Below are 20,899 nucleotides of genomic sequence, written 5' to 3'. Positions count from 1 at the left end.
AATTCCCTGATGTTATTCCTTCCTTCTGCTGTCTTGCATCTTGGAGACTTGCAAGCGTTATTAGGACAGCTATGTTTCTCCTCCTTGTCCTTTTCCTGTGTTATCTGGGATACTCTGTTTCACCCCATCACTTCCTACATGATTGTAAATCTGAGAGCACTTGCAAAGCATCAGGATTCAGTGCTGCATTCCTTGCCCTGAGCACACCAACTGGGGCACGAGGCACAGAGCCACCTGTTACAGACTGCCCTGCCATCCCTGCAGTTAATTTGCAGCTGTTGAGGAGAGAGGCTGCAGGGGTTTCAGTTTAGATACAACTTGAGGCCAAGGATGGAGAGAAACAATTGAATCAGGAAAAAAGGGTTTGTTTAGGCTGAATGGAAGATTCCAGCTTGTGCAGAAAGTTTACTCACCTTGTCTTACACAATCAAAGCTTTGCCAGCTACATCTTACAGAACTGACACCAGATCTCTCTTGGGTCAGAGGGTTTTTTGTTTTTTTTTTTTAAGGCTTTTTATTCAATTTAAAAGGCCACCACCAATCTGTACACAATCAAACTGCACCTAAGAGCCAGTATAATAATCTCTGAAAATAATCAGCATTTTCACATGAGTTGTTACATTTATCAGCATTTGTAGGAAATACATGAAGTTGTAGATGAAATCCTGATGCTGAATGTTCTAGGAGAAACCTTTTTCCTCTCACATCCACCTCCATCTTTCACTATTTGTTTTGGCTCCAGTCTTCCTGATTTTACCTGCCACATTCTGCTCTCTTCATGCGGCCAGGAGTCACTGAGGGCATTATGGAGAGCAGGGGGAGGAGGAGAAGCAGGTCAGTGTGGTCACTCTGAAGAAGTGAGTGCATGAGCCACTGCATGTATGACAGGTAAGATTCCCTAATTTGATGTTGCCAAGCACCATTCAGGCTCATTTATTTGCACTTCCTAAGGAGAAACTGTGGATCATTGACTGTAGAAGCTGTACCTGAATCTTCAATGAATTACAGCTATCTTGAGTCACAGACAGGTGCCATTTCTTTTTTTGAAGTAGCACAGGCAGGCAATGTTGATCTTTTATCCCTCCTTATTTAGGCAGCTGCAGCTGGGCTCAGAGTGGTATGTTCCATATCAGAGCATGTTCCTGGTTTTTTGAAAATGACCTGTTTGAACTTGATGGATTTACCCCTTACTTTACTAGGATGTTTTTATCTCAATAGGTGAGTTGCAAATTGATTCCTAAGAAACTAAGTACTGTTTCATAGTGCTCAAAAGCAAGGAGCTAAAGTGAGGTTAACAAAATGCAGGGCAGATCACCTCCTGTTAGATGGGTTTTGTCAGACTGCAAGGCACCCTCTTCATTTTGGCTATACTGTGTGGGGAAGGGAACAGTTCTTCTCTGACCTGGTCCAAAAGAATCTCAGGATGAGTTTGTGTTACAGGCAACTCACCTGTGGAAGGTTAATTTTGCAAAGTAGTCTGATCTACCAAGAATGATAAAATTTTTGTTTTCCCCATTCCTGAGTCCTGGCTTGATTCTGTTACATGGCAGGCTCCAGTGGCTGCTTTCCTGGCCGCTTCTCCAAGTGTAGAAATCTGAATGGCCTCACCATTGTCATTTTCTTCCATGGGGACTGATCTGCATCTTGTTTCCATCCCACCACCTACATCTAGAGAGACGTAGAAGAATTACTGCAAGGAGAGATTTTTTAATATTCTGAATCAGACTTTTATGCAAATCCTAAAATCTATAAAGTACCTAGCTAATAATTTCAACAGTGATGCTAAAGTGATTTTTGCACATTAACCAGCAGTGCCTCACCATTAGTTTTCTTCAGGTTCTGTAGATTTTTCCATAATTTCTACTTCCAGAGTTTGAGACTACATATAATCTATGCTGAAATATCATCTAGCACATTACATCTCTGAAAAACAAAGCTAAGTTAAATAATGCAAATATCATACTGTTTATGAGCTCCCAAAAGAGAATCACTCTTATTGTAGCAAAACCCTTCTACAATTTAAAACATTTTTCTTTTTGAAATATTTTTCTGAGGGAATTTTGGATAAAGGACAGATGTAACCCCTTAAAATCATGAGTGCTATGATGTAAAGACTCTGGGTAGACTATTGTTCTTTATTTTGTGACCTGCTTTCATTAAGGATATTACCTCAGGAAGGCTCCCTTGGGTTTTTGTTGACAGACTGGGATAGTCTGATTGGTACCCTTTGAGGTGATTCTGTGGGTATTTACCTTTGCTTGGGGAAGAATTGCAACCAAATTCACCAAGAATCAGGGAAGCAGCTGGAGACATGACTGGTTTTGCAGGCAGGTCTTTTAAAACTTCAAATTGCTTCTCTTTGCCCAGTAAAAGAATCACAAAACCGGTTCCTGGAACGTCTGCATCTGAAAAACATTCAATATCCCTGTAGCATTCTCCACCTGCCCCCCTCCTCCCAGGTTTGGTGTATCTTCTTAAGAAGGACTGAATAGATCTCTGGACCACCAAGGCTGCAGCACGTAGGTGAGAGTATTAAACTGGCTCCTAGAGGAACCAGTCTGATTTTTTCAACAGTGTGGGAGACATAAAGCTATCTTTTAATGGGGCTAACGCCTCTCCTGCAACCAAAAAGTGCAGATACCTGTTGTTCTGTGTCTTTATTGTTATTCATCATAAAAGATCATCAAGTTCTGGATGCAGAACTTAAGCAGTGCCATTGACAACTTCTGTTGGAAACTTTTGGAGGACTGCCACACTCATCTGATGACAGGGAGCAACATTCAGTCAAGAACAAAGGTTTTCAGCATGGTTAGCTCCTTGTCCCTAAAATTAGGAAGTCAGAGGTGTATTTGCAGCAAATCTGTGACAGAGCCAACCAATGTCCATAAAAACAGTCCATGATGCCAACTGAGGTCCTCAAAAGGGAGTCTAATTTCGTACCTAGCAAAGTGTCAAGTACATTGTTGCAAGTGTAACACTGCACGTGTGTACACACTGAAGTTGCCTTGTTCACACTTGACTTTTAAGTCATGTATTTTTCCTAAAGCTATTATTCTACCTGAGTCTGCTTCCTCCCAAGCTAGCCCACCACCAGCAGAGCTTGTCTAAGGAGATGGCCAGAGAGGAAAGAGACAGCCGAGGCATCCCGAGGCTGTGACTGCAGCCAATTGTCTCTCCCTGGGGTATTTATAAGCTACATACCAGCAGGCAGGGGTGGGCAGTTGGCACCGTGACCTTGGGAGCTGGGGAGCCTGACTAGAATTCCTGGGAGCCACGTGAGCTGGACTGGCAGGAGCAGCTGCAGCCAATGGGGAGGAGACCAGCGCTGGCTGTTCAGATTGAGTTTCACTCCTGTGGCTTGAGATTTTTCTCTTTCTCTCCCTGTCGTGCTTTTGCTCTTTGTTTACGGGATTGGACAGATGAATGCACTGATGGAGCCCTAGCAAGCAAGATGTTTGCCTAGTGGATTTGGGATTCTGCCTTCAGTGCTGAGCAACCACTTCTTGCCATTGCCTACCACAGCTCCAGCCCCATGACATGGCTGGGCTCTCATGGCTCTGGGCCCTCTGAGCACACAACCCGCCCTCTTCTAGTGGGGCATTTTATGTTGTGCTCTCTTGTAAGCACATCCTTTTTGCTATCCTTAGAGGTCAGTGTATGAGGCTTTTTAATCCATGGGAGATGGGTCAGGACCAGACAAAGCAACAGATAGAGAAAGGACTCCATCTTTACCAGTCTAATCAGACCGAAAAGGCCCTGCGAGTCTGGATGAGGGTTTTGGAGAAGTCTGCGGATCCTGCTGGCAGGTTTCGGGTTTTGGGTTGCCTCATCACTGCTCATGCAGAGATGGGCAGATACAAAGACATGCTGAAGGTAAGGTGAACTGGAGATGAATGCATGCCATTGTGTCGCACCGCGATGGAACGTGGCTGGAGATCAGAACCTGAAGTGGGGGGTGTTCTGTGTGTAACAGAAAATACCAGCTATTGAGTGCATGTTCTGGGCTGCTGTGATCACTGTGCTCACCAAGAGCTCCAGCCCACAAGATACACAGAATATGATTTTTCACTGGGTCTGGTTCAGGATTCCTGGGTTATTTACATTCTCTAGTTTACATCATTTACATTATTTACATTCTCTAGTTTTTCATGGGAAGCTGTCTTGATTATTTCCCACATACAGGCACACCATGTTATCAGGCTTCAGGAGCAGGTATGAGAACAGAGCCTTTGTCCACTACAAGCTGTTTACATTCTGTGTGTCAGCATAAAAGGACAACTCTAAGTGGATTCTGTAGAATAAGTATCATTCTTGTGGAGACATGTCTGTTATCTTGTTCAGCTTCTGGTTGATATCTAAAATAGATCTTATATTGGGGTTTTCTAATTGCAATTATTTGTTTGCCAGGGGGCTGAACAAGAGGGAAAAGAAGATGCTGTTTTGGTGAGGTAATTGAGACATCCCAGATGTCTCACAATTGAGGTCAGAGAGCAGCTTCCAGTTGCCAGGACAGTATAGAAGAAAGGAGGAAGGATATGGGGCTTGATGGAAGAGTGGTAGAAAGCAGCTGAAGTTACATTTCAAGCACATGAGGATAAACAGTTTAATTAAATGAACAAAAAGAGGCTGGTTTGTGGATCTGAGAAGTAAGAGGATGTGTACAGAGAGCAGCAGGCAGCATTTGGGAGGGCAGCTCAAGAATCTGTAAGACAAGGCAAGAGAGTGTTGTAATAGTCTTAAGAAGCCATCCCAGCCTGAAATAGGGTCTTACTAAAGGGCTTTGATATCCTCGTCCTGATGGAGGATATCAAAGTTTTGGGTTGCCTCTTACTAGACTGGCCATCATTCAGCATTTAGAACAAAATGTGAAAGGGGTGTCTACATCTCATTGAAAAGATTTTGGTAGCTCTGTTTGGAATTGGAGCAAGGAGAGGGGAACACCTCACTGGTAAAGCCATGCACATGTCAAAGCCCTATATTGAAACCAAATACTTAAGATGAAGAAGAAAGGAGGGATATTAATACACTTTGAAAACATTTGAAGACAAGCAATTTTGTTAAGTGGTATGAAATTAGGTGCTGGCAAAAACAATAGACTGAGTGGGGAAGAAAGAAGAAAAAAAGGGTAAGATGTAGCTACCTGAAGGAAGTACTGAAAACTTCATGGGGAAAAAAAAAAAAAAGGCAAAGGAGTGAGCTTAGTATACCCAAACATAATTCCTTCCCTGAGAAAAGAACAGAAAGTGGGATCAGAGTAGGTGAATTTTAGTTCTTCACAGCATTAGGAAGGAAAAATGGCTTCAGTCAAACTGAAGATTTTACAGAGCAACTGGTCAAAGGATAGAGAAAGGAGAACTTTAGCAATAAGCCATTGAGAGAGGAAATATCCGGAGAAAATGAGTCAAAATTAAATGCATGAAATAAAAAGTAATTTAAGAAGGGCTGTGATGCTCAACCTCTTCTGAAGAGGAAAAATTACTACACACCAAGAGAAGAGGCTGTGGCAACCAGGAAATACTGAAGAACTTGTGCAAGATTAAGGGAATGTGGAGAAGCATGAGCTAGCGTGCACCACTGAGTCCACATAGGAGCTTTCCTAAACTGTAATGGAAACTGAGAAGATGATTACAAACCCAACATACACAGTTTATGGTTGGTGATGTTTGGGGGTTTTGTTTGGGTTTTTTTGTGGTTTTGTTTTGTTGTTTTTTGGGGGGTGGTGGTTGTGTGTGTTTTGTTATTGTTGTTTTGGGGGGTTTTTGTTTTGGTTTGGGTTTTTTTGTTGTTGTTTTGATTTTATTTCCAAAGAATGTAAAATGTTCTAGTAGCCTAAATTATTATGTGTAGCCACTATATAAAAAGGAAGTAATTGATTCCTTTGGAATTTGCCATCCATAATCCTGATAATGTCTAATGAAAATTGCTAACTATTTACCTTTGCTACTGATACTAATTCAAGCCAGCTTGAATGCTTGTGCTTGCTTCATCACAGAACATAAAGAGTTACTGCTTAGAAGAGTTTGCAGCTGGAAAGAGACTTCATTTAAGAGAACAGTATGCAACAAATCCTGGAGGTTATAGAACCAAGACTGTCAAGATCAAGACTGCAATTTATTAGCAGAAAATTCCTTAAAGAAGTAGCTTACTTTTTTCTATTAATAGAAAAAAGTATATTTTATATATACTAATAGATACTATTATAGATATTAATATATATACTAATAGATACATTCGATATATAATAGATATACTAATAGATATATTGGAGATATAATAGATATATAATAGATATTATTATATATACTAATATATACTATTAATATACTACAGTATATTAATAGAAAAAAATAATATTTTAATAGCTTAGGAATTCCAGAGAAAGTGGGATACATTACAATGAGTGGAAGAAAACAGAACTGCATTGTGTCAGATGTTTCCTGCTTCACCAGCTTCCCTTTAGGGCCATTTAACAGCTGTTTTCCCCTTACAGCCAGCCCAGTTCATCTTCCCTGCCCTGAGACTGTGTGAAGAGAGGGAGAGGTTCCTTCTGAGTCTTCATAGGCCTTTTAAACCACCAGATAACTGCTCAGTGCATACAATGCTTCTCCATGTGCTGATGGCCTTGTCTGCCCTGCTCAGAGACGAGACTCTTTCTCCAGTACAGGGTGCTACTCTGTGGGTGCTTGAGCTGTATTTAAATAACCTACACACTTTTGTAAACACTATCTTCTCTACTTAAAGTTTGCAGTGGTCCAGATTGACACAGCACGGGAGCTGGAAGACCCAGATTTCCTTACAGAGAGCTACCTAAACCTGGCTCGCAGCAATGAGAAACTCTGTGAATTCCAGAAAACAATCTCTTACTGTAAGACGTGCCTCAACATGCAGGGTACCACTGTGAGCATGCAGCTGAATGGCCAGGTGAGCCTCAGCATGGGCAATGCCTTCTTGGGCCTCAGCATTTTCCAGAAGGCTTTGGAGTGCTTTGAGAAAGCTTTACGCTACGCACACAACAACGATGACAAGATGCTGGAGTGTAGAGTCTGCTGCAGCCTTGGGAACTTCTACACCCAGATAAAGGTACAGTAACCTAAGGGACAGGAGGATGGTTGCCCCACAGATTCAGGGAAGCACTGGAAATCACGTGAATTTTGGCCTTTGTCTTTCCTATAGGAAGTGCTGAGAGAGCACTGTAAGCTAAAATCCCTTTGTAAAATCCAAATGGGGTACTCTCCTCCACAGTAAGGATGGGAGGATTAGTGTCATGTTTACACAGCACAGCAGAAGCAGCTGTGAATATGTGTGTTGAAAAGATCAAACTTAGCTTCAAAGAAGATCACATCAGAGACACAGGGCTGGCAGCCAAAACTCATGGACTCTCTATTTCTACCGCTGTTGTAGGCAAATAGCTGCCAGCAAGCTGTAGGTAAAATCAGACAGGGACTGAGCACAGGGGTGATTTGCCAGTTCTAACTTCTAGTACAAACAGCAAAAAATAGGTTTTTCTCACAAAGTCCTGATTTCTTCACTCATAGAAGATCATCACATGAAGTGTGGTGACCAAAAATAAAGAAAATAACATTGTGCTGAACACTTTTCAGGTGTGAAATAAGAAGGGAGAAAGTAAATTTGAGAATCTGTGGTTTCCTTTCTGCATTGTGGAGAATAAAAAAAAAAATGAGGACTTTTTCACTTCTGCAGTCTTATATAACTTACTTGAAAATGGTTTTAGATATTAAGATAAGTTTTACATAATTATTGTAAAATAAGATTTATTTCTAACATACTTTTAATGCAAAAAAAAAAGATGTTTAAAATGTATTATTACTTTTTGTGAATTTGATGAGGCCAGGAGTCTTAGTTCCTCTTTCCTGCAATGATGGATAAAGAGCTTCTTGGAGATCCAAACTCACCGTTTAGAGAAAATGAAGGCTACATGTAGATGTTACAAGTAGAGATGATGTAAGAGCAGAGAAAGTTTTCAGCCTTTGCTTATAGAGGAGGGTAAATGGTTCCTGCAGAATAAAGTTGTGGCATACTACATAAAATTCATTTGCTGGGTCATTGCCCCAGTGTCTGGAACCCAGAGAATAATAAGGATTCAGTACATGGCAATTCCATCTTTTGCAATTTGATATCCACCACAATACTGCACACATGGAAGAGGAGCAGCATGAGTTTAACGATGTGCAGAAATCTGGTAACTGTTGCAGTGTTAGTAAATGAAAAATAGCTGGTCTTTTTCCTTCCCACCTTTTTGCTTTATTTTTGCTGTGACTGCTGTCTGTGTGCTTGTTGCCTTACAGGACTATGAGAAAGCCCTGTTTTTCCCATGTAAAGCAGCTGAGCTGGTGAGTGACTACGGGAAGGGCTGGAGCCTGAAGTACCGTGCCATGAGCCAGTACCACATGGCTGTGGCCTATCAGAAGCTGGGGCGCCTGGCAGACGCCATGGATTGCTGCGAGGTACGGGGCACGGGCACGGCTGGGGGCTCTGCCAGGGCATCCTGCCATGCCCCTGCAGCAAGAGAGATACCCTGCCATTCACACTGCAGAGCTTCCTGATGCCTTCCAGTCTTAGAGCTGTAGTTTCTGTAGCCAGAGGGCTTCAAAATTCGGGTCTATGAATGGTCCTTGGTTAGGAACATGTGAAAAATATTTTCCTTGCCTTAAAAGATGGTGCCATTTCTTCAGAGCTGAGCTTTTAGTGGCTGGAGTCCAAAGTCCCAGCCTTGCTGTTTTGAACCAGGAACAGGCTGTTCTACTGACCAGAGGCAATTTCTTGCAGGAGTCCATGAAGATTGCCCTGCAGCATGGTGACCGGCCACTGCAAGCACTGTGTCTGCTCTGCTTTGCAGATATCCATCGCAGTCGCAGGGACGTGCAGGTACAGCTCCTTCCTGCCAGGAAGGATAGGAAGAATAGCAAGAGGGCATGAAAAGAGTTCATAGCAAAACATGTGCTTTCCTCCCTGTGTCTGCAGACAGCCTTTCCTCGGTATGATTCTTCCATGAGCATCATGACAGAGATTGGGAACCGCCTGGGCCTGGTGCAGGTGCTGCTAGGAGTGACTAAGTGCTGGATGATCCAAAAGGAGCTGGACAAGGTCAGTTACAAAATTGTTTCTACAGAGGTTTGTAGGACAAGACTAGAGCACAGTCTTGTACTGCACAGTTCAGAAGAGGGTACAGTTCAGAAGAGACCTGTACCCCCTTGGTTCTACCAACAGGGTCTGTTGCTTGTAGAGTTATATTTCTCTGAATGGTCTCTCTCAGCCAGGGATTTGTTAGTAATGGTAGGAACATGCATTCTGAGTCAGAGTGCTAAGTTACAGAATTGCCTCATTAGTCAATCCTGATGACTTTTAAGTTCTATGCTGAGAAACCAGCACTGGAGGAAGGAAGCCTTATGCTCTGAAATAGATTCCCCTGCCTACTTTTTAGTTCTATGACTAAGCTCATTGATGTGCTAATGATGTTTAGACAGCTCTACAGCTCCACCATGTGCTTTGCAGGCAAATGTGGCACAAAATTCTTGGAGAAACTTTGACGGTCTGTAAACTCTGATGTGAAACAGAGGAATGAGAGCAGGAATTTATTTGGGGATAGATAACCAGTCAAGATAGAACAAGGGGTGAAGTTACTTATAAAAAGGCGTAGACAGTGTGTATGTGTGTTAAAGTCCAGACTGCAGTAGATGCAGCACATTTGCATGGCAGGAACATTACTCAGCCACAGAATTAAATGCTCAATGGTTAGCCCTGAACTAGCTCTGAACAACTGTACACAGTGCCACATCAAGATGCTGGTTGGGTCTAAATATGATGAAATTTCGCTCTTATCACTCATATTGAGACACCAAGAATTTTAACTCAAATGAAGCAACCCGTGTTGCTGGACATCAGTATGTCCAGCTAGACAGGTTCAAGGTGCTGTCAGCATCAGAGTGCCTCCATCAGGGAATCAGTTGGGTGAGACACACGGTGCAATCTCAGTAAGTAAGCACAGTGTTTGTTAGCAATGGGAAGAGAAACTGTGGACTTGAAAAGCTAGCTCAGTATCAAAAGAATGGGACAGGACACAGCAGGTAGGCCTCTGCAGGAGACAATATTCAGAGCACTCATCAAACTCTTCCATTCACTGATTCTATCTCGAGCCACTGTCTGATATCAAGCAGCTCTCACTTGTGAGAACATTATGTGGGCTTTGCACAGAATTCTAATCTCACCAAATCCCACAGAAGAAGAAAGTGGAGGAATCTTGTATTCTGTTCCAGGCAAGAGAGGGAAATCTGCCCTGCTGGGTCAGGGACCTTATGTCTGTTGACCAAATGTGACTTCCTTAGATGTCACATCCCTGAATATTCACCCAAGCCTGTTCTTCAACTTGGCAGGCCCAGTTTCCATTTCTCATGCTACTCATCCCTGTATCAGTTACTTAATAAAGCAATTTGCTAACTTTCCACTTGCAGATTCCCTGTTTTTGCTCAAGCTTCTTCCATCTTCCCAGTCTCTTTCACCAGTTAGTCCATTTTATTTGCATGTAATGTAATCAATGCTATTCCAGATCCTCTGAAGCTGCTCACAGCTTGCTTGCCCTCATTCTTGTGCAGTCCAAGACAAACTGTCCCCTAGACTTTTCAACATCCTTTCCCTTACTCCACACATTTCACTTTGATTCTTGTTCACAATCATTAATTTCAGGAGTTTTCAGTACAGTCTTCCTAAGCACAGTTCTCAGTTATGTTCTCCCTGCTGGCCTTTAGTTCCTGCTTCCCTCTCCTACATTTTCTTATCCTAGGCTGTTGCTGCCACCACAAGTCTAATGCCATCTCCTCTGCATTCACAGCACATTTTTGCATCTCATCTGGTCCTCTCCTCCTACAACAGCAGTAATGCCAAATTATAGGGTAGAAATTTTATAATGTTCCTCCTGAAAACTACTGCATCACAAGGGAGACCTCTTCTTCCCCTTGGACAAATAGGAAGCAGATCTCAATAGCTCTGGAAAAGAGAGACTAATTATCAGAACAGTAAGGAACACTGTGACATCTAGGTGAAAGTAGGGAGTCATTTGGTATGACAGCTGCTATGCTAAATATTTCCTTCAGATTTTAAAATTGGATAGCAGAACACTCCTACATCACACCATGTGTAAGTAAGGCAAGGTGGATATGTGAACAGCAAGGAAAAAATGGATAAGTGTGGTGCATTGGTGCTGGTGATCCTTTTCCTCACCTCTGGTACAAGTGAAATTGAAGTTGCCCAACAATTATTGAGCCTGCAAGGTAGGATGGGGACAAGGCTTGCTTTGCCATCCCAGCCCCAAATGAGCATGTGGGACTGAGTTTAAATAAGTCTGTATTCTCTCTGCTTGGGGACCAGCCTCTGCCAACACTGACACTGAGTGTCTGTGACAGAAATGTAGCTCTTGCATTACTTGTGGTCCTTCAGAAACCAGCTTTTTCTTACGGATTAACTTTTGGTAGGGGAGGGAAATCTGCCCTCCCAAAAAAAGCTTTTTTGATTCTCCAGTGTTACAGGGATACTTGTTAATCCAAATTTTACTCTGTACTTCTTTACCTCTTTTTTTGAATAATTCTTATAGGACATTCATAAAAGCCTGGTTTTCATATATTTGGCTGAGAACTAACAACCAGTGCTCTCAATTCACAGGCTCTGGAAAGCATTGAAAAGGCACAGGAGCTGGCAGAGGGACTAGGGAACAAGGTAGGATCCTTTTCAGCATTCTTCATAGTCTTATGTCAGGCAATATAAGATGTCAAACATTGAAGGCTTGTCGTTGCTCATTAGCATTCCTATTAACCAGTGAGTGTTTGAGATTTGCTTTGTCACTAAGTGTTTGGTTGTGGGCAGTTGCACAGATAATCATCAGTATGCAAGTCTGAAAAATGAGTGAGGAGTCACAATGGGATAGGCAAAGGAGAATGAGAAGCAGTGAAAATGGGGTGTGAAACAGACAGAGAACTAGAGGATTAGAAGTCTCTTCTGAAAAACATTTTTGCCCTGAGCAGCTGCTGAACTGTGTGCTGGCTGGAGGCAAAGGAAAGTGATGTATGTCAGGGGTAGCTCAGGGAAACCATGAGTGGAAGAGCTGCTGAGTGTCTCAAACCTGGTGTTACCTTTTGTGACACAAAGAAGAAGGGTTAATGACTGGAATTGTTGAGGCCTGCTGAAGTTTCTCCAGCTGGCTGATGGGGCTGTGGTGTTCCCACTCCTGTTTCTGGTCTGTGTTCATCCTGTTGTTCACTTGTCTTACGTTTCTGTCCTTCACCTGCAGCTCGGCCTGCTGAAGCTCCACTGCCTGTGTGAAAGGATCTATCGCACGAAGGAGCAGCAGCAAGAATTGCGTGACCATGTAGTGAAGTTCCATGAATGTGTGGAGGAGATGGAGCTGTACTGTGGCATGTGTGGAGAGTCCATTGGGGAGAAAAACAACCAGCTCCAGGCACTACCTTGCTCCCATTTCTTCCATTTGAAGTAATTATCTGGAAGCACTAAAATTATTATCATTACATTAGTCATAGAAAAGAGCTGCTTAAGCCCACAGCAGTCCTATGCACACTGTTCCCCAGGTCTTTGTCTTGATCCTGCCTTGCAGGATCCCATTGCAGTGCTAAGAGTCTCACAGCCTTGGAGGGTGAGATTTAGCCATCATATCCATCACACTCCCACTTGTCCCCTAAATAATTATTTACTGATGTCCTCACTTTGTAGGTGGTCAGCCCAGTTCACAAATTCTTATTTGACTCCTCCTGGGGAATCAGTTCTTCACTCCCAGGGGCAGTTTGGCTTTTTCCCACATCCCCTCGCTTTCTCCCTTGGCTAGTGGCAAACAGAGGTGAAGAAGTTGTTCAGGCTGTTATCATGCTACTGCCATGAAAGAAGTTAGCTGCACCATCATTTTACCGTAGAAAAAACCACGAGTGTTACAAAACACTCTGAAAACTAATCGGGAAACTAAGAATTTAATAACAAAGTTTCACACTGACACCAGAATTAGCATCAAACTACTGGGCAGTGAGAGATGTCCGATGAGCTCTGGGGACTTGTCTCCAGCAGTACAGAACAGACTTTTGCACAGGAATTTGCCCAAGTGCCTCCCTGGAAGGGACGGGGAGGAGACGCAGTCTCTGCCGGTGGCGGGAGGGCCACGGGGAACAGCTCTGAGGTGTACAATAGCCGCGGAGCCGCCCTGGGGAAGCCTCCGGCCGCGGAGACCCCCCCGACCCGACCTCCTCCCGTTGCAGGTGCCTCCAGACCAACGGGACCCGCGGCTGCCCCAACTGCCGCCGCTTGTCGGTGAAGCCCGGCTACGTCTGACCGCCCGGGCCCGGCGGGGACTGACGGAGCCGCTCCCGGGCCCCCTCCGGCTGTGCCTGGCGGGGCCGCCTCGCAGCTCGACCCCCCCTCCCCTCCCCGTCCCTTCCCCTCGCTGCCGTGTAGGGGCACTGGCTGTAATAAAGGCTTTCTCCGGGACACCGCTCCGTCTGCCTCCAGCGCCGCGGCGCGCCCCGCCCCGCCATGGCACCGCCCCGCCATGGCGCCGCCGCCGCCATCACTCAGCAGGTTTGGGAGCGGCACGTGACCGCCGGCCGCTCCCCGCCCCGCCGGCAGATTCGGCACGGCCGCGGGCGGCGGGGGCCGCGATCGGGGCGGCGGCGGCAGCGCCGGGGGAGGGGAGGGTGCGCGGAACCCCCGTCCCGCCCGTGGCGCCGCCCCCGCCCCGCGCCGCCGGGAACCGCAGTGCGGAATCTGCCGCGCCGAACCCGCCGCGCCGTGCGCGCTCCTGCGGGCCGGCGGAAAGATGGCGTCGGTGTGGGATGAGTCGGAGGTGAGGGGCCGGGGCCAGGGCCGGGCCGGGGGCGGCGGGGCCGGGGCGAGCCGCGGGCCGGGCTGACGGTAACGCTGCCGTTGTGCCCCCGCAGGACGGTGTCGGCGAGGAGGTGCTGAAGATGTCCACGGAGGAGATCGTGCAGCGCACCCGCCTCCTCGACAGCGAGATCAAGGTAGCGGCGGGGGCCGCGCCGGGCCGGGGAGCGGAGCCGGGCCGGGCCGCCCTCCCGGGAGCTCTGTGCTGCTTTTGTTCGGGGCGGGCGGGTTAGCACAGCCACGGGGACAGCAAAAAATTAAACACGGTTAATTGAATCGAGAACGGCAGATTGAGGAATACTGAACCGCGAAGGTAGGGAAGAATCACTGGAAGAGCATCGACCCGAGGAAGCTGAGGGGGCGGCTGTTCGACGCAGTCATGGATGCTTTAGCTAAAGTTACACAGGCAGAGGGGAAGGGGAAGTCTCTTCTGTGGCTGAGTCGGGTAGGATCTTCGGGTAATTTAGGTTGGAAGGGATTTGAGCAGACCTCCAGGCCAAACTCCTTCGCAAAGCAGGGTCAGCCATAACTCAGGCTACTCAGGGCTTGATCCGGTTGGATCTTGAAAGCCTTTAAAGACTCATAGTGCACCGCTTCACAGGGTGTTCAGTGCTGCTGCTTGACAGACCTCGTGAGGATAAAGATTTGCTTTGCTACAGTCTGAGCCGCACCTGTTTCAGTCTTTGTTATTTCATCTGCCCATTGTGTATTCCTGTGAAGTGTCTGGTTCAGTCTCTGATACCTCCTTCTCCAGCTTTTCTGTTCTCCAGCTGAACAAACCCACCTCCCTCAGGGGGGCCCATGCTCAGCCCCCAGCCATCTTGGTGGCCCTATGCTGAACTCAGTCCAGTTTATCAATGCCTTTGCTGTATGGGGGGACACCAAAACTGGACTGAGTGCTCTAGGTAGGATCTAAAAGTATTGAATAGAGGGGACTCAACACTTCTCTCCATCTACTGCCTGCAGTCCTGATAGTACAGCCCAGGATGCCGTTTGCCACCCTTGCTGTCAGGGCACATTGCTGACTCCTGTTCAGTTTATTGTCTTATGGAGACCCTCAGGTCCATTCCTCAGCCAGACAGTCACCAGCATGTGTCACTGCAAGGAGCACTTCCCTCCCTGCTGTGGGGCTTTACATGTGTCCTCGTTTTTTGTAAGGTTTCTGTGTGGCAGCTCTGCCTTTGAGCACCGAGACTATGCCCCCCAGTTTGGTGTCATCTGCAAACACGAGATGAAAACATTCCATCCTCTTGCTTGTTCATTCATGGAGATGTTAAGCAGATAGACGTGTCTTGTGATAGACATGTTTTGCATAAAAGAGCACTTACAAATTTAGAATATTTGCTGCCCAGTGTTAGCATTCTTGAGATAAAATATTTCATAAATTCTGTAGAGTAACTTCATCCTATACTGCTTCAGGCTCCACAAGTAATTCTGACTTACTAATGTACTTTATTATTCTTTAAAGACCGTAAAGGTAAAACTGTTTCTTATTTTTAAACTGCAGAATACAGTAAGGAGTAGAAGTAGCCTTCTTCATTTCATAGTAAGAGCATTATATATGCAAAATGTTTGTAAGAACCCTTCCTTCAGGCAGTTTTCCTTTAATATTTTCTAGCTGTTTTATTAAATCAAATTTATTAAGTTTTTTGCATTTTTATTTCACAGATTCTGCATTGGCTCCTGTTACAGTTCTGTCCTGTGAATGTGTTACAGCACAGTATTATGCTTAGGAGTAAAGACTTTTAAAAAGATGGTTTCTTAGTGAAGAGTGGATTTCCCCATTGAACAGAATCACACACACCAGTTCAGATGTGAGCAGGTTCTCCTGAGATCTCTTGGTGCTCCAGTCCCTTCAGTGGGGATCACAAAGTGTTGTTGGCATGCTGTGTGACTAACCAGGAAAGGGAGGAGAAGGCCTGTCAGTGTCAGCCAGACAGCACTGCAGACATCTGTGTTGGGTGTAAATGTACTCACTGTTGGATGGGGAGTACAGAACTTTTTTTTGTTAGAGGATTTTTTTTTCCTTACAGTAAATACAATCATAGAATAGTTTGGGTTGGAAGGGACTTCTAAAGGCCAACTCTTGCTGTGAGCAGGGACATCTTTAACTAGACCAGGTTACTCAGAGCCCTGTCTAGCCTGGTCTTGAATGTTTCCAGGGATGGGGCAACCATCATATTTCTGGGCAACCTGTTGCAGTATTTTACTATCCTTACTGTAAAAAAATCTTATATCTAGTGTAAATTTACCCTCTTGTCCTGTTGTAACAGGTCTTAGTAAAAAATCTGTGCCCATCTTTCTTACAAGACAGCTTTAAATGCAGAAAGGCCACCATGAGGTCTTCCTGGAGCCCTCTCTTCTCCAGGCTGAATCATAGAATGCTTTGTGTTGCAAAGGACCTTAAAGATCATCTAGTTCCAGCCACCTTGCAAAACATAACTGAAATAGGTGTGTGTATGTGGTTACTTTTGTATCTGTATTTATTAAAAGATCACATCCAAACCAAACAACAGTTGCCATATCTGGGCCATATTGATTAGGCTGAGGCTACCAGGTGACACTGGGAAGAAATTATTTGGGGTTATTGATTAGTTAGAGACCAGAATGGACTGTATAGCCTTGATTCCTAGCAAATTTTGGCTTATTTGCTGGCTTTGCTTTTTTTTATATTTTACATTTCCCTTTATTCTTCAGACTTAGATTTTTGTAACGGTTTGCTTTTGGAATAATCTATTAATTTTATCTTGCCTCAGTTTTTTGACACTATTCCTTTTTCTTTCTTCTGTGTACCAATTGCAGATCATGAAGAGTGAGGTACTGAGGGTGACCCACGAGCTCCAGGCCATGAAAGACAAGATCAAAGAAAACAGTGAAAAGATCAAAGTGAACAAAACCCTGCCATACCTTGTCTCCAATGTTATTGAGGTGAGGGTGGTGGGCTTTTACATAGTGATATGAGAAGTGTGTGCAATTTATAGTGTCAGGGAGAAAGGCAGGGAGCTCATCAGGGATTCAACACCTGGAGTATTCTCAGACTACCAATGCTGCCAGAGCCAGGACTTTCAGGGTTTTCTGTTGGTTTTATCTGTGACCTGGAAGTGCATGTCTCTTGCCCACTTGTTCTCTGGGTCATTCTTTAGGCTTTGGGTACTGTTCATCTGTACTTAACAACCATCAGAGGGTGGCACAGCTCTTCTGAGTGTAAACTTGAGCATCTGAAATTGGACACATGCTCTCTGTAACTTGTGAAACAGCAAATAAAAGGCCATGGCTCTGTTACTTTATCACATTCCTTTTGCAGTTCAGTAATTCTGATGATAGGAAAAAGAATGCTCATAGTTTGCTATTAAAAATGAGATTGCTTTGTACTACTGTTGAAAAACTTAATGAGCTTAAGCCTTAATGTGAGCTGCTGTATGGGAGAAGGAATCAGTGCCATTAGCTACTACTTTGTTCTGAATTTTGTAACGTCTTTCTATGCACTATTGCATGCTACTTCATAAGGAAAGGAAGAAATCAATTTTTATTTCAGGATTCTACTGTTGATGGATGATGGAAAGTTTTATTTCTTCTAATGCATGTATGTTAGAAGCATTAATCCTGGGATCATTCTGCTAGGCTGGTTACATTGTTTTGAACTCTTTCACCCTGGTTTTCAGCTGCTGGATGTTGACCCAAATGACCAGGAGGAGGATGGAGCAAACATTGACCTGGATTCACAGAGAAAGGGCAAGTGTGCTGTGATCAAGACCTCTACACGTCAGGTAAGAGCCATGTGCCCAGCCAGGTGTGAGGAGTGATGCAGAGGATCTTCTCCCGGTACATCCGGTTTTGATCACTTTGATTTCTTTTTTACAGACATATTTCCTGCCTGTTATTGGGTTGGTTGATGCTGAGAAGTTGAAGCCTGGAGATCTGGTGGTGAGTGATTCTATTGTGATAGTTGGATATGATGGTGGCCAGAAAATTGCCTATGTCTTGCCTTTAAGAAAGAAGACAAATCTGTCCAGATTTCCCCAAGACCATTTCTCTACTAAAATTTTCATAGATAGGTATTATGGGCTCAGTTACTACAGTTTGTAGTAAAGAAAAGCAGTTTGAGGTGTGTGTCTTTTATACGTACATACAATTAGGTGCTGAAAGTTTAGAGACCACTTAGTAAGTTTTTTAAACCCTGTCTTTTAATTGTAAATAAACCGGACCACTCGTTTAAAATGTGACTGTGGCATTGTCCACTCTGCCAAGCTGGGGTGATTTGATGAATGCCTGTGTCAAAGCTGGTTATTCCTGCATCCTTGAGGTCTAGTTAATCAGCTTCATTTGCATATTTATTAAGTGCTATCTGAGGGAACCTGTTAAAAGCAAAGGAACTTGTGTTTACAGGGGGTGAACAAAGACTCTTACTTGATCCTGGAGACTCTGCCTACTGAGTATGATTCACGAGTGAAGGCCATGGAGGTGGATGAGAGGCCCACTGAGCAGTACAGTGACATCGGGGGGCTGGATAAACAAATCCAAGAGGTGATACTTTATGTGTAGTTTCTGCTGTGACTGTGGACAGCATCTTTTAACTTCCAACTCAAAAGCAGACAGCCTGGATCTGTGGAGAAGAATGGGTTTATGTATTAACATTTTTCTTTTCTTGTAGCTTGTGGAGGCCATTGTCCTGCCAATGAATCATAAGGAGAAATTTGAAAATTTGGGTATACAGCCACCCAAAGGAGTCCTTATGTATGGGCCTCCAGGAACAGGGAAGACACTTCTAGCTCGAGCATGTGCTGCCCAGACCAAGGTAAAAGGAACCTGTGAAAGTGTGTGCAGCTGTAGAATAGTACCTGACAAAGAGTAAGAACACCTCCAGGGGAAGTGGGTCATACACACAAATGGGTGTTACAAAGGCTGGGATTTTCCTGTCTATTTGCTTCCTTGCTTGTTTTTATTAACAGCTTCTTATAGTACTCAGAAGTGACCCTATTGTGAAATGCGGCCTAGGATTGATTCTCTTTCACCTCCCAGGCCACGTTCCTGAAGCTGGCAGGTCCACAACTTGTGCAGATGTTCATTGGCGATGGAGCGAAGCTGGTACGCGATGCTTTTGCTCTCGCGAAGGAAAAAGCTCCTTCCATCATCTTTATTGATGAACTGGATGCCATTGGCACTAAAAGGTGAGCTGTAGTCCATGTTGTAAAGTTCTTGGGAGCTGCCTTGCAGCCTCCTTTGCCTGTGTATGTAAGCAGAGCCTTTTAAAGCATAGCTTACTCAGAAAGAGAGTGTGAACAAAGTCACAGATGGATAGCAGTTGCCACAATCCTTGGGCTCAGGAGCAAAGTTTGTCAGACTTGGGATCTGTCTGATAGCCTCCGGCTGTATAAAACTATTTTCTGATCACTGCAGCAGGTACCTGGAGATGTTCACCCTCATTTACTACGTAGGCCTGGACAACATAAGCCCTATTCAGCTGTAAGGACTAAATAAGTCTTAGGTGCTGCTGACAGTTACTCTAGTTGCAGTCCTCATCATGGTAGAATTTAGTTTCAAGGAAAAATTTGGAACACCTCAACCAAGGAGCATGAACTACAGTAATTCTGTGTTTTGATGTGATTAAAAATAGGGACAGGGTGGTCAGGTTCATACTGATGGTTTTACTCTTGTTTCCCCTCAGGTTTGATAGTGAGAAGGCTGGTGACCGGGAGGTGCAGAGGACCATGCTGGAGCTGCTTAATCAACTCGATGGTTTCCAGCCCAACACACAAGTCAAGGTTGGGAGCTAGCAGGGAGTGCTGCTGAGTTCCAGGGCATTCTAGCAGGGGATGGAAAACAATGTCCAGGGAAGAAGCTTGGTGAATCTTTGGGGAGAAGAGGCCTGTCTTCCAGCTGCCCCACAGTGATGATCGTACTTGTACTTAGGTGATCGCTGCAACCAACCGGGTTGATATCTTGGACCCAGCTTTGCTCCGCTCTGGACGATTAGATCGGAAGATTGAGTTCCCAATGCCTAATGAAGAGGCCAGAGCCAGAATTATGCAGATTCATTCACGCAAAATGAATGTCAGGTATGGCCTTCTGGGGCTCTTTTTGTCACTTATGATGGTACCTCAGGGCTGAGAAGTGATTGGCAGTCACTTGTTGGGAGCTCACTGTGGGGCTGAGGAAACTCCCTGTGTTGCTTTTTCTATTTGGTACATGTTCTCAGACTTTTTTTCCCATTTGCTCATATTAGCCCTGACGTGAACTATGAGGAACTAGCTCGCTGCACAGATGATTTCAATGGAGCCCAGTGCAAGGCTGTGTGTGTCGAAGCGGTAAGTATTCCTCCATAGGAATAGCACTGATGGGAGGCAATGTGAAAGCTAGAATGGAGCAGCTATTTGGAACTGGTGCGGTGCACACATTCCCTCTCTAAATACTGTCTCGTTGGGCAGGGGATGATTGCCCTCCGCCGTGGAGCTACAGAGCTCACCCACGAGGACTACATGGAAGGAATCCTGGAGGTTCAAGCAAAGAAAAAAGCAAATCTGCAGTACTATGCCTGATCCCTGCCCAGTCAAGGTTGTGGCCTTGGCAGAGGACATGAATAGACTGGAGTGTAACACTTACTTTCTGTCTGGAAAAAATAAAGCATTTTTTCCCTTTAAAAACAAATCCGTGATGTGTTGGGGCTGTCGCCCTTGCTCGGTGGTTCTACATCTGTGTAAAGGCAGGCTAAAAGCCTCCTGTGCACTGTGCCCACCATGCTGCCTTTGGACCCTCCTCCAACTAGCAGTGGATTAAACCCTGCTCTGATACTTCCTCATGAGGACCAGGAGACTATACTGCAGTAAGTGTACTGTGACATTGATGACCTGCAGCTCAGACAGCATCCCCGGTTCTTGCCTGCGCTGCCAGTGAGCAGCCTGCAGCATGGTTAGAGTTTGAAACTTTTGAACACTCACTTTGCAAGGGTGAACATAATTCACAGATGAATGATGTTTTAACTTTGTTATGTGAACTTAACTCTTGAAGCTTT

At 44.8% G+C, this 20,899-nt stretch overlaps 2 protein-coding genes across 2 annotated transcripts; both read left to right on the top strand.

Moving 5' to 3' along the window:
• Positions 1–768: 768 nt before the first annotated feature.
• RAPSN (receptor associated protein of the synapse) lies at positions 769–8,781 on the top strand. The gene is made up of 3 exons (XM_071427549.1): positions 769–888; positions 6,742–7,080; positions 8,307–8,781. Exons 2-3 carry the CDS (start codon positions 6,883–6,885, stop codon positions 8,562–8,564), a joined length of 456 nt encoding a protein of 151 aa, XP_071283650.1. The 5' UTR covers positions 769–888; positions 6,742–6,882; the 3' UTR covers positions 8,565–8,781.
• A 3,597-nt stretch (positions 8,782–12,378) lies between these two features.
• On the top strand, positions 12,379–20,535 carry PSMC3 (proteasome 26S subunit, ATPase 3). Its single transcript, XM_071427521.1, is given in 14 exon segments — positions 12,379–12,498; positions 13,269–13,602; positions 13,605–13,852; positions 13,947–14,027; positions 16,693–16,818; positions 17,553–17,657; positions 17,752–17,814; positions 18,277–18,414; positions 18,542–18,685; positions 18,910–19,058; positions 19,556–19,652; positions 19,801–19,946; positions 20,114–20,195; positions 20,316–20,535. Coding segments are annotated over 14 exon segments (1,929 nt in total). The 5' UTR covers positions 12,379–12,393; the 3' UTR covers positions 20,427–20,535.
• Positions 20,536–20,899: the final 364 nt, after the last annotated feature.

This window comes from Agelaius tricolor, unplaced genomic scaffold, assembly GCF_023055355.1.
Source record: "Agelaius tricolor isolate 1412-34295 unplaced genomic scaffold, bAgeTri1.0.p SCAF_5, whole genome shotgun sequence".
NCBI classification, from domain to species: domain Eukaryota; kingdom Metazoa; phylum Chordata; class Aves; order Passeriformes; family Icteridae; genus Agelaius; species Agelaius tricolor.
This window is presented reverse-complemented; position numbering and strand designations above follow the sequence as displayed.